Source organism: Xiphophorus couchianus, chromosome 16, assembly GCF_001444195.1.
Source record: "Xiphophorus couchianus chromosome 16, X_couchianus-1.0, whole genome shotgun sequence".
NCBI classification, from domain to species: Eukaryota; Metazoa; Chordata; class Actinopteri; order Cyprinodontiformes; family Poeciliidae; genus Xiphophorus; species Xiphophorus couchianus.
The window spans coordinates 4493859-4506911 of record NC_040243.1 but is presented as its reverse complement, the minus strand read 5'-3'; the positions used below and the strand labels follow the sequence as shown (position 1 = coordinate 4506911).

At 35.4% G+C, this 13053-nt stretch overlaps 1 protein-coding gene across 1 annotated transcript; it reads right to left on the bottom strand.

The window, feature by feature from the left end:
- Nucleotides 1-10395: 10395 nt before the first annotated feature.
- ndufa4a (NDUFA4 mitochondrial complex associated a) lies at nt 10396-12359 on the bottom strand. The gene is made up of 4 exons (XM_028042737.1): nt 12135-12359; nt 11074-11162; nt 10933-10993; nt 10396-10664 (listed from the first exon to the last, which is right to left on the bottom strand). The coding sequence occupies exons 1-4, from the start codon at nt 12174-12176 to the stop codon at nt 10608-10610; spliced, it is 249 nt and encodes an 82-aa protein (XP_027898538.1). The 5' UTR covers nt 12177-12359; the 3' UTR covers nt 10396-10607.
- Between the last annotated feature and the right edge of the window lie 694 nt (nt 12360-13053).

The following is a 13053-nucleotide window of genomic DNA, read 5'->3' as shown; positions in this document are numbered from 1 at the left end:
GGCATTTCTGGAAACCTCGTGAATATTTTTTCACAGAGGAAAGCAGGATGTATGGAGGACCAAACCTGACATAATTAAAAATAAAAGCAGAAATATAGATATCTTGTTTTTCCTTACACATCAAGGAATGTGTAAGGAGACTCCTGAGACCCAGAAAAAAAAAAGTTTTTGAATTTTTTTTTTTTTAACTACATGACTCTTTGGAGTGAAAAAACATCACTACAATTGAAAAAGTTTCAAAACATGTTTTTATTTATTTCATACAGTATGTCCCTTGGAGAGGACATCGGCACTCTCTTGTGGCAAATTTGAACACATTTCGAGGCCCAGAATGTCCTCTCTAAGGACCAACAGGATTTAACACAGTGGCATGTATGGTTTCAGAGTTATGAACAAAAAAACCTATGTCCTCCACAGAGGACAAAAATGTATTGCTGGGTCTCAGGAGGATGTTATATTTAGTTTTTCTTTCTCCTTTAACATGCGGAAAATGCAAAGAAAAATACATTTCTTGATGAAAATGCATGTATAAAGAAAAGAAAAAACAAAAAATATACATTTCTTGATGAAAATGCATGTTTAAGAGAAAGGAAAGACAAAATAGATATTTTTACTTTTATTTTTAGTTGTGTCAGTTTTGGTTCTCCATAAAGAGGAAGCAATGCAAGAATACAAAGTTTTACCAAGTATTTCTTTACAGCAAATACTATGGAAGTAAATATGTGTCACCAGGACTTGAATAAAAAATGCCACTGAAATCTTAATGTTGTATATTTATACTTCTTTTGGTGTTCAAATATATGCAGAATACATTTGTAACCTAGAATAAATGTTTACATTTTTTCACCTGGTTGAAAATTTTACTTGTTATTTTCACTTCAAGTTAAAGAATTTATATCCTTATTTTGAAGCAATCACATTTTCGATAGCTGTTTTTCAGTTTGTCAGTGATAAAACAAAAATCTAGATTATACAAAATTCAACTTTTCAAAGTATTTTCAGTCTCTTCAGAATCAACTGGCTAAAAATTCAGTGTAAAAAAGGCAATACGTTTGTACACTTAAAATGAGGCACAATTAACTTACAGTTTAGCAGATAGAAAAAAGGTGTAAATTTCTGCAAAAAACTAAAAAAAATTTAAGATTGAGCTCAGAAAGTTGAAAATTTATGTTCTTAAAAATGTGGAAAATTGTTGTTATTAAAAAGTTAAAGATTTGGGAGAAAGAAATTCTGAAATTTTTAGATTTACTTCAGGAATTTTCTAGAAAATTATTTTAAAATTTCTAAGCTTGGTGAAAAATGTCTTGATATAGTGAAAAGATCTCAGTGAAGTTATACTTCTTTTTATCAATATTAAAGCTGCAGAATGTAACTTGGAATCATTCAGACTAAAAACAACCAATCAGAGGCAGGAGGAGGGTTTTAGCGCTGTAAATCAGCCTCATGTACTTGCTGCTAAATGTACTAATGGCAGAGAAACAATTTACCTTTACAGGAAAACCGTTTATCCGCCATCATCTGTTGCTATGCTAACTAGCCTTAGCATTTATGACATGCTCTGCTGCCAAAAAGACAACAGAAAGCAATAGGGTGATTGACAGCGATAAGACCCACCTCTTTACTCTCACTAGTTGTTTCCGGTTAGCACTGGGAGAAGGCAGAGATTTATTTTCACAGATTATCTGTCTCATATTAAACTATCACAACAGTTTCAATAAATATGTAAATAAATATTTTTTATAGAAATTGTGTACTGTATGGAATTATTGACTCATATTTGCTGAAAGGTTCCTTGTAAGTTCGTTTTCCCTAATTTCAAGTGAACTAAGATATTTTTACTAGAAACTAAACCAAAAATATTTGGTAACATTTTGTGTTTCAATGCCAAATCTATGTAGTACACGCTGACACAACGCTGTGTGTTCTCCAACGATCACGTAAGCATCGTAATACGAGGTGCAGGGGTCAAAAGGTCATGTCAAAACAACAGAGCACCGAACTCCATCATGCAGTCAGCTGGCGACCTTTTATGTCTCTAGTTTGGTGATAAATCAGCGGGTGAGGCTCCAGAAGGCACACGGAGAGCTCATTAGGGATTCTTTGAAGGAGCAAGTCGTCCAAACGACTTGTTCCACTCTGGACTTCTCATTAACCTCCTGCATCTTTGATTGTTAGACACACACACCCCTGCATGCCCACACGCACACACACAGTTTGAGTTCAGAGGAAATCATCCAGATGAAAAAAGAAGACTCTACCCACATAGTTTTTTGTTATTCAGATGAATACATTCTGCTCCTTCCGACTTTAACCACAATGAGTTTTGATATTTTTTGGGAGGTTTGTCAGCAGCAGAGCAAAAATAAAACTCATGCCTTCGAGTTTTATTCTCTGAATGTCTGATTTTAGTCCCAAAAACACATTTGGAGTGCGTCAATAGATTCTGCGCTGTTAAAGTGATGGAAATGGATTTATTTCAGCTCTAAATGACTGGATTTCACTGCAAAAACACAAGATCTTACCAAGTATTTTTGGTCTGCTTTCTAGTGCAAATATCATACTTCATTGATGTTCTTCTTTTGCTTGCTTTTGTTTTAAATTTCTTTTCTTTTCTATATAACTTTGTTTACTCTCTCAACTCAAACACTTGAAATAAGACAAAATTAACAGGTAACTTTTTAGCAAGAAACAGGAGCTTATTTTAGGTCAATAACTCCTTAATACTAATGAAAAAGTATTAGTTCCAATGGCAAATAATTTAACTTATAACTAGTACTTTTTAGACATTACTAAGGCTTTATTCACTTAAAACAAGCTCCTATATCTTGCTGAAAAGTTACATGGAAGTTAGTTTGGTCTTATTTTATATAAACTGAGATATTTTGCACTAGAAACTAGAACAAAAATACTTGGTAAGATTTTGTGTTTTTGCAGTTGAAAAAAGAACAAGTTCAACTATCCATGTAATAAAAGAAATAATCTCTTAAACTTGAACTTTTGCCATCAATACTTAATAATTACTTAAGACATGCTCGTATATCTTGCTGAAAAGTTACTTGTAAGTCAGTTTTGTCTGTCTTCAAATCTGCGGTAGAATCAAGACCGAAAACATTTAGCAAAGTTTAGATTTTCTAACTCAAGCTTTATTTTATTTTTTTTAAATCACTTGCGTGCGGATGATCACAACTGTCCTAAAATCTACAGCGAGGCGAATCACAGGAACTGACGTTCAGGTTTCCGTTAAGCTCTGTATCAGGCTAATACTTTGATTTAATGGGTGATATCAGGAGATTTTCCACACCATGTGAAAAGTGAAATTAGTTTTCCACTGGCCCACTGTGAAAATATAAAGACTGTGGGATGTGTGAAAGTTGTTTAAAAAAAAGGTTTGGTAATAGCAACGAAAGAAGCTTCTCAATTACTGCAGAACATGAAATGAATCCAAGGAGACCCATTTTCTTTTTCTTTTTTTTTTTGCCAAATATGCAAGTCATTAACATTCATGACTCAAGCGCTATGGGAATTATCAGATCCCTGCTTGAAGGAGAGAAAAGGGACGAACACGTAGGGATACAAACGGATGACAGCCGAGCTCAAACCAGAATGTTTTCCTTTTGGGATTTCAGTTCCACTGCATCGCTTCACTTTGATAAAGATAACAACTCTCCGCCATAAACCTGAGCGGGAACGAGGGCAAATTAAATCCGATTTCATCAAAAACAAAAAGCAAACTGTTGCCAATAGTCTTTATCGACAGTGTGTGAATAAAATTAGATCCAAAATCAGAGATGTGCTGGTGAAAGCTGACTCATCAAGGGTATAAATGTCACAGTTAAAGAGCAATTTGAGCCTCCTTTTTAGATAATTATTACATCAGTGAACATCTTTCAGCTGGAAACAAATATTTAACCCCAACCGATACAGTCAGTATAATTTCTTATTTCATAAGGGTGAACTATTACGCTGTTTTAGGGCATCTTGTCACTTTACATCCAAATAAGCTACCGCTGGCCACGCCCCCAAACTCAACAGCTACACAACTGTATTTGAATATTATATAAATTATAATATAATTTATCATTTATATTATAATTTATAATTATAATATATAAATTGGTAAGTTAACAACAAAACACTTGTCTTTTCCATTTCCTTTTCCATTGTACAGCGCATACAGCGGTAAAACCAGCTAACCAAAAGCGTTGGAGTTCCGCTTGGGTTGCTAGGTAACAGGGCTGGGCCCCGGCTGGTGTTGCTAGGTAACGGCGCAGGTCCCTTCGAATGCGACTCAACATTCGGGAGGTTTTTGAAATGACTCGTATTCCAAATCAGACACCAAAAAACGTCAATTTACCGTCAAAAAACGACGAGTGGGTGTTTTTAAACGCTTGTGCTGTTTTTAGAAGAAGTAAAGAACCAAATAGAAGTATAAAAGTTTACAAAATGTGAATGCAGCATAACGTGTTCCTTGTAGAGATGTATCCTGTGGTTCGGGAAAAGATGTTTTTCTATTTAAGACGCGTCAAATCGTTGGCCTCCATCGAGCTGATGTGAATCTTTCATATTGTACTAACTATAAAGCAAGGTAGTGGCAGAAGAAAAACTTCTGGTGAAGTTTTTGGTTGGAACATGTTGTCTTCATTACTTATTTTTATTTTCATTAGTTTATTCTATTATGTTATCATTTTTGTACAGCAGTTTGGTGCAGTTTTAACCTGTTTTTAAAAATGCTATATATAAATTTTGACTTTGACATTAAGTGGGTAGAGAAACCAGAAATCTTACTCAAGAGCAGCAATACTTCATATTAAAATTACTCAAGTGAAAAAGCAAACGTAAAGCATCCTAAAAGTAAGTTTTTTTTGTTTGTTTTTTTCAGCAACGTTACTGTAATTGCGTAAATATAACTAGTTACTACCGAACTCTGACGTGCTTCTATCATGGCCGCCATGTTTTCCCGCCTCTGGCGGCTGTTAGGCCGGTTTGGGACGGCGCATCTCTGCAGAAGCTGGTGTTTGGGTTTAGTTGGTGGTGTGTAAATGCTATTAGATTGTGGTTTCTAGTGTCAGCATGGCTCTAATCAGCTGTTGGCAGGCGGACGAGCCGGCGGTCTCTCCCTGTGGCGGCACCCTGGGTCGAAAGCCGGTTTGAAGTTTAATGATGCCAGCTGCCAGCTCCACCAGGCTTTGAGCGCTAATGAGCTGGCACTGGCGGCGGACGGGGGCCGCAGCGGCTGCACCTGGAAATGTAGCACACGTTTCAAAGGGGCGGAGCTCCGCCGGGGACGTCGAGGGCCTGCTGGAGACCCAGGACGGCACTGAGAGCCCCGCGTCTCTTTGAAGAGCGCCCCAATTTCCATATTTCATTACACACTGCTGACTGACAAGGCCCTGCCAGATGTTCTATTTTCAGCTATTTAAATTTTGACCTGCTTTCCTACCATGGATGCAGAAAGACAGAAATAAAGAAAGAAACAAAAAAAGAAACACCAGTTTTCATCAAGATGACAGGGATGATGGATATGGAGGACCAAAACTGACATAAGTAAAAATAAAAGCAGAAATATATATTTTGTTGTTTTTGTTTTTATATACACGTGTTTTCATCAACAAATGCATATTTTTTTTATTTTCCTTTTTGTTACGAGTTTTTGTCAAAAAACGTATATATTTTGTTTTTCCCTTTTCCATGCGTTTTTGTCAAGGAATGTGTATATTTAGTGTTTCCTTGTCCTTATACATGCATTTTTGTCAAGAAATGTATTTAATTTTGCATTTTCTGCATGTTTAAGGAAAAGGAAACACAATTTTTTTTGTCAAGAAATTAATATATAAATTTCTTGACAAAAACGCATGTTTAAGGAAAAGGAAAAACAAAATATATCAATTTTTTGATGAAAATGCATGATTAAGGAAAACGCAAAAAGAAAATATATGCATTTCTTAATGAAAACGTGTGTTAGGAAAAGAACAAACAAAATATATATATTTCTGCTTCTATTTTAAATTACAGCAGTTTTGGTCCTCCATAGAGGGGTTAATGTGATTGTTCTACCATGCTAGAATCACATTAATCACACTTTAACTTGCACATCTTCTCTTTCTACAGACGTCTGCTGACAGTCTGTCCTCTGGGCTTCTCCGTCTTACTCAAGGACGAGACGCATTGTCTGTTTCAGGGATCAAACCCTGAAACCTTGTATTTATGAGACAATGAGTCTCCAACCATCCAGCTAGTCAGTCCAGAGCCGCCTTGGTCCCAAAGTGAGTGATGCATGCTCCGGAACGCAACATAAACCACGTTCATGCCGCCTCTCCGTCCCTGAGACATCACAGATGATTAATTCTTGTGGTATTCCTGTTGAAATGGCTCTTAAATTGCAGCATCCATGCTCAATCCCTCATGCAAAAATGCATCGACAACCCTGACCTTTTTGTGCGTCTGTTGCCAATCCACTTTGTCATCCTCAACTCAAAGATCAATAAGATCTGGTTGCTACAAAACGTCTGCATTAGACCCCTCTTTGGATATGGAAAACTCTTGATAGAGAAAGAAACAAGGAAGAATGAAATTAAAACACTTATATACCCAAAAGGATGTAACTCTCTTACTTAGCAAAGAGTATATGATGCATTTTTAAAAAGTTATTAGCAAAGGAAATTTAGATTCCTCTAAGCTAGAGTTTTGGGTTAGCATTAGCAGTATCCCCACCTATTTTGTACCCATTTCATCAAATGGCTTACTTTTAAATGGGAAATATGACGTAGAATAAACTTTTCTAAGCTTTATGTCATATTATACTGTTATTCCTTCATCATAAACATTGTGCGGGGTGAAGTTTACATCCCACCCCAGACTCTGGACCGTTTCTCTTTCCCGGTCGTCTCCGCCATTTTAGTTTTCTGTGTAAGGATGACCACCGGCGCCCTCTGCTGGATGACGGCCAAACTACAACACTAAAAGTCTAAGTTGGCTAGTTAAAGGCATCAAGAATTTATTATTAATAATAATTGGACAAATAAACAGGACTTGAGTCAATTTCATTCAAAATGTTTGTTATATTTGACCAAGTTTTAATAAATTAGATAAAAGTTGATTTAGGTAAAGTCAACTTTTGTGCAAAAATCTCTAGATATACATGGTTCTACTTATTATATTATTGTAAAGGAAATTACCCTGTTTATAAATAAAAAGTTTCCCTAAGCAGACATTAATAGTTAATTGATTGCAACTAATTTGAATCTTATAAACCATTAATCCACAATTTATTGTATGTCGATAATTCTTAAAATTCTTAAAGGTCTTTCTGAATTTTTAAGGTAAATAGACAGAATAAGCTCAAAATATGTCTATTTTCTGTGACATTTGGTAAATTATTTAGACAGCAGTGATTTTAACTAAAAACTAACTTGCTAGCTTTTCCAAAATCAGTTTTAATATCCAAAAAAGATTTTTGACAAAGTGCAAGCAAGAATGATATCACTTCATGGGATGTGGCGATGCAAAATCAGGTTCTATTTTAGTCGAAGTCAATGTATCTGAGGCATTTTCTCTATACATTTATGTTAGAAAATCATAAAAATTAAAGTTTTGTAATTATTTCTGACAGAATTCCAGGTTAGATATTTCCTGAAAGACCAGAATCTGAGGATTTTGTGTTTCTTCACTTTATTTTCTCTCACATTTCTTTCATTTTTCCCCATTTCTTTTTGCAGAGGGGCTCCAAAAGAGTCAGGGGTCAGTGGGTTAAAGTTGCAGGCCAATTTGGCTCCACCGTTGCGATCAGGTGGTAGATTCCTCTGAGATTTCCCTGCGACGAAGCGGTTTGAACTCTCAACCCCAGAGCTGTCGGTCAAAAGCTGATGATTTGGGAAACTCCTCAGACAGTAATAATGGGTCATGGTGCTAACAAAGCAATTATTTCAAATGGATTTTAAAAAAAATCTGCAGAAGCCAAGTAGATTTAGGAATTTAAAATAGTTTCTGGTAAACTGACACAGATTTTAATATTTATAGAATGTTTAGAAATGTTTAAAATGAATAAAGAATTTACTGCAGTAGCTTTTTCTCTTGTAATTTATTAAAAACATAACTTATTATGGTTGTTAATTAACTTAGTGAGGTAAAATGCGAAGTTAAAAAACACAATTATTTTCAATTAAATCACCGTTTTCAGGTTTATTATCCGCAGGGCCGGCCCAAGTCTTTTTGTGGCCCTAAACAGATTTTCATTTGGGGCCCCAAATACCAACATGACAACACATGACGCTTCATAGTTCCTAAGTTACTCCATGTGTCTAATGCATCTACTACCATTAGCATCGTTTATAATTAGCTTACATCATGCTAGTGTTATTATAGCTATTGATTTTAACCTCATAAACTAAGAATACATACATATTTGGATTTTGAGATGCAGTGGTATTTAATGTGCCATATTATTTTAATTATCTGAAAGCAAAATCAGTTAATGAGCACTAAATTTACAGTAAACAAGTTGTCAAAACAGTCAAAAGCCAGAATAAATTACTTTTGTAACTATAAACGGATATAGAATACTTTTCCCACGTGTAATAGCATTTAGTTTACATGATTCAATGTTATTTTAAACATATATAAAACGTATATAAAATGCAAATATATAAAATTTATAATGGTGATTGGTGCTCTTGGGGGCCCCCTGGTGGTGTGGGGGTTTGATTATCGGTCCTAATAATTCCAACAGGAACTATAAACTTTATCATTATTAATTAATAACTCCTTGTTTCCCTGGGGTATAAATACAACGTAACACATAACAAATAACCACTAGGCTTGGTGAGGACTTAAATGTTGTTCCACACATCTAGGAGTCATAAAGTCTCCATAAAAACCACTGGACCTCCATATGCTGCGTTGTGTCACGTTAAGAGTGAAAAATTAATTTTTCAATGTTAAAGTACTCAACTGCTGTCCAATCAGCAAAAAATAAATGTACAAATTTTAACTGCACAGGTGCCAATATTTGTGATTTTGTAAAAAAAAATAAATCCAATAAATTCCTTTAAAGAAATTATCTGATATAAAGGTTGGTTATGTTTTGAATATAAGAAAAAAAATATAGTTATGCCCAAATTGTAGTATTTAAGGACTGAAATGATATTAATGCAAATCACAATTACAAATATTCTGTAGGTAGTGTATATTTGTTTGAACAGAGTAAAATTACAAAATGGTTGAGAATAAAACAGAAACAATATTTCTAATATCTTTACAAAAACATCGCTTTAAGTGTGTAAGCCATTGCATTTGCAATACTCAGATGCTTAAAGATGTATTTTCTATTTTTTTGGCTGCAAATCACATGAACTGTAAATACTTCCCATATTCCTGTCAACCTGAGCAGTTGGTGGGTTAAAAATAAGTTAACTCACTGATGCATAAAAAGGAGGTGATTAAGACGCTACATATGTTCACAAGCAAGAATTACCTACAAACACGACCAGAAATATTCAGCGTTATGAATTTATTAGCAAGTTTTAAAAAAAGGTTTAGGTACAAAAATGTAAACACTCATACAGCTTTTGCTCTCAAAACTCATCTCAATATTAAACTTGCATGAATGAGCCACATGTACCTTCTCTTTGCTGCGTTTCCTTAAATAAATTAGGATATTTTAAGCATATTTCTTCCCTTCTCAAGAAACTGAGCTCATAGCAGTACCTGGAGTGCAATTTCAATCAACAAAGTTAAAAAATAAACACACACTGAGGCAGAAATGACTCCCTTACTTTTCCCAAAGTTAAAATGCTCGGGTGTGTAAGACTCCAGGTACAAAGAGGGTGGTTAAGATTCAGACGCAGACCTCTATTCAAATATGAAGTTCTCCTTGACATTTTCTGCGCAGCACTGGCTGCTCATCCTTGTCGCATCTCCACGCTGCAGGTGGAACAGCGCGACCCGGTGACATTTACAAACTCATCTGCCTCAAGGCGATAACGTTCTATTATCAGAAACGTCTCCAAAAAGTCCTGAGATCTCCGGCAGCGCACGTCAAATTCACTCAGATTTGCAAAAGGAAGAACAGTTTCTGTTTTTACTTAAAATATATATATATCTGCTGAATTTTCTGACAACTTAACAGCAGGAGAAGAGTAGAAAAAGTCTTAAAATGGACTGTTTTTGCCACCAGAGGGCGCCATCTGTTGAAACAAGGTCAGACATGCCCAGGGGTCCTGGATGGCAGCAAAGAATGCTGTGAGCAGTTGCGGGGTCAAAGGTGAATTGCAGTGAAAGCAGAGTGAATATAGTGAAAGCAAATATAAACAGACCATGTAGGGTGGTGTAGAAGTGATGCAGCGATGCAAAACCGTGAAACAACGTGCACAACAACAAAAAAAAAAAAACAAGATGAAGTACTCTGTATGAAGGAGGAAGGGCTCCTTTACTTTATTGAAAATGAGAAATTAATTTGAAGCAGCCATGAATGCAATGAAGAAACTGAAATTTGAGCTGTGCGGATTTAGCTTCTGCATTGTTCAGATTCTTGGATGCAGGAAGTTCAAGATGAGACCAAACTGTGCGGCTTCGTCGACGGTTGTGCTTTTTTACTCCAGCAGACGGGAACTTTAGAAGTCTGGGCGATCCTTCTTCAGTTTGCTGTAGTCCATGTTTACTGTAAAGAACTGGGAATAGAGACACATTTTAGCTCAAGCACATTACTTGTTATGTTAATTTGAAATACTTCTATTTTTAGATCAAACTTGAGGTTAAGTTCATCAGATTTGGTCAGCATTAACTAGATTATGTGCTTTCTGAAAGACTTACCCACAGATCAACACACTAAGCCCTGATAAAACCCACTAACACACTGTTTTTCCAAAGTGTCAGCGGTATCATGTGGTGGAAAAACCCTTGGAGGAGTGTATTTTTATTTACATGACAGATACACACCTTGTACTGGTAGTTTGGACTCAGTTTGTTCCAAGGCTCTGGGTTGTTCTTGCGATCCCAGCTGAGGGACAGAACAGGAATAGGTTTACAGAAAAGGCCACAGTAGGTCACAGACATGCATTTTTCATCAGCAGTGCTTACGAAACGTCGGGGTTTCTCAGGCCCAGGCGAGCCAGGTACATCAAGGACATGGCTGCCCCGCCACCAATGAAGAAGAAAAGGGGAATCAGCTGTAAGAAAAACAGACTGAAAGTTAAACATGAAGCATCGCTTTCCTTAGATGCCATAACAGTAACCTGCACAAACAGGCAGGTCGTCACTGTTTTGACAACACAGCCCAGAAACTCAGAGATTAAACTCTGTCTATTATTAACAATGATCTGCATAAACCAAAAATATTCTCAATTACAATTCCCTACCAAACACAACGTTTCTTCTGGATAAATTAAACAAATACAGCTTAAAAAAACTAACATCCTGCTTATTTCATCCTGCTTATATTTATTTAAATGTGTTTGTGCCTTCTTGTATAATAACAATAAAGAAATTCAGATTCTAATAAGACAAGTAAAACAGACAAAACAGGAAATAAATTAAAATCAATGTGTCCTGAAAGGGACTCTATGTCCTGGCAAACTGAGGTACTTAAATTATTTCTATTGGGTGTCTCTGTCAAACTGTAACTTTGGTCATTTACAGAAATTTCAAAGTCAACTTTTCCAGTTCAGAATTAACTGGCTTTAATTAAACTAAAAAAATGACATAAATAAGAAAATACTGGAGAAAATGCTCAAGCCAACTGGAATATTTTCAAACAACCTTCGATATTTTAAACAGAGATTAAAATAATAATACAATATGGCCTCTTTGACAAGATGACGAAATAGGTTAAGAATTCAAGCTAACAAAAGTAGCCGTCAAGAAAGTACATCGTCACATCTAGTTTTCGTTTTGGTTAACCATTAACTACCCTTTCTTTGTGTCGTTTATCTTTTTTGTATCTTAAAGATCGGAAGCTTAACTTCTTGACATCAGTTTGCTTTAAACATTTATATTTCGAACTTAAAATAAGATACAAAGCCAGCGTTGCCCGACATCAAGCCTGCTAAGCTAAATTAGCCACAAAAATTCGGAAAAGATCCCGTTTTATCACAAATCCCCCCAAAATGATTTAATACTACAGATAAGCTTTCGGTACTTACAGCGGGGTGGTTTCTGAGTTGCTTGTGGATTGTAAGAAGCATTTTGACGTCTGAAAAGTCCGCTTTTTCTCGACAAAACAACCGCTTATGTGAAGAAATGCTACAACTGTCCTCACTTTAATCGCTCGTCAGGCGGAAGAAGGTCGATGAGGAATCAGAACGATGCTTCGCATATTTCCTGACAAATCCTGACCTTAAAAATACTAATAAATACTCTGCGTATCGCTTCTAATGTTCATCATACTTTCATAGAGTGAATCCTAAATTATTTTACATTTTTAAATTAACGCGATCCAGAGCGTTTAAGCAGATTTTTAAGCAGGCAAAATTGTGGCCAACCGGCCGTTTTTAACCCAAAACGAAGAGACACAAGACCCCTACAATGCTATTCAATGAGGAAAACATTGCTGTAACATAATGATGTTTTGAAGGCTTTTTTCTGTTAATTACATCAACATCAACTAAAAACACGACATTTAACGTTAAAACATTACATCAGACTAATAAAAACATCTTTAATACACAAATTTGAGCCTAATGCCTACGTGAAAGTTTTTATTTTCAAAAGGCAAACAAGCTTAATCATAACCTGTATTTTGATTGACTGAATATGACTGTATAGAATACAGAATAGAATAGAAATAACCTTTATCCGACCTTATATTTTAAATGACTAGCTTTGGTTAATTTAATCAACTTTCTGCATTTTATTATAACAAATTTCATAACAATTGACATAAAAATCCACATAATTCAATATTTGTTCTCAACCTATGAATGTTGGCAACTCTGGGTATAATGAATTGGATTAACCTGAAATAAACTTACACTGTCCTTATAAAGTTTTGATAATTTTCCATTTTTTCATCATTTGAGTAAAGCCAGATTACAAAAAAAGTAAATTTGCAGCTGTGTTTCA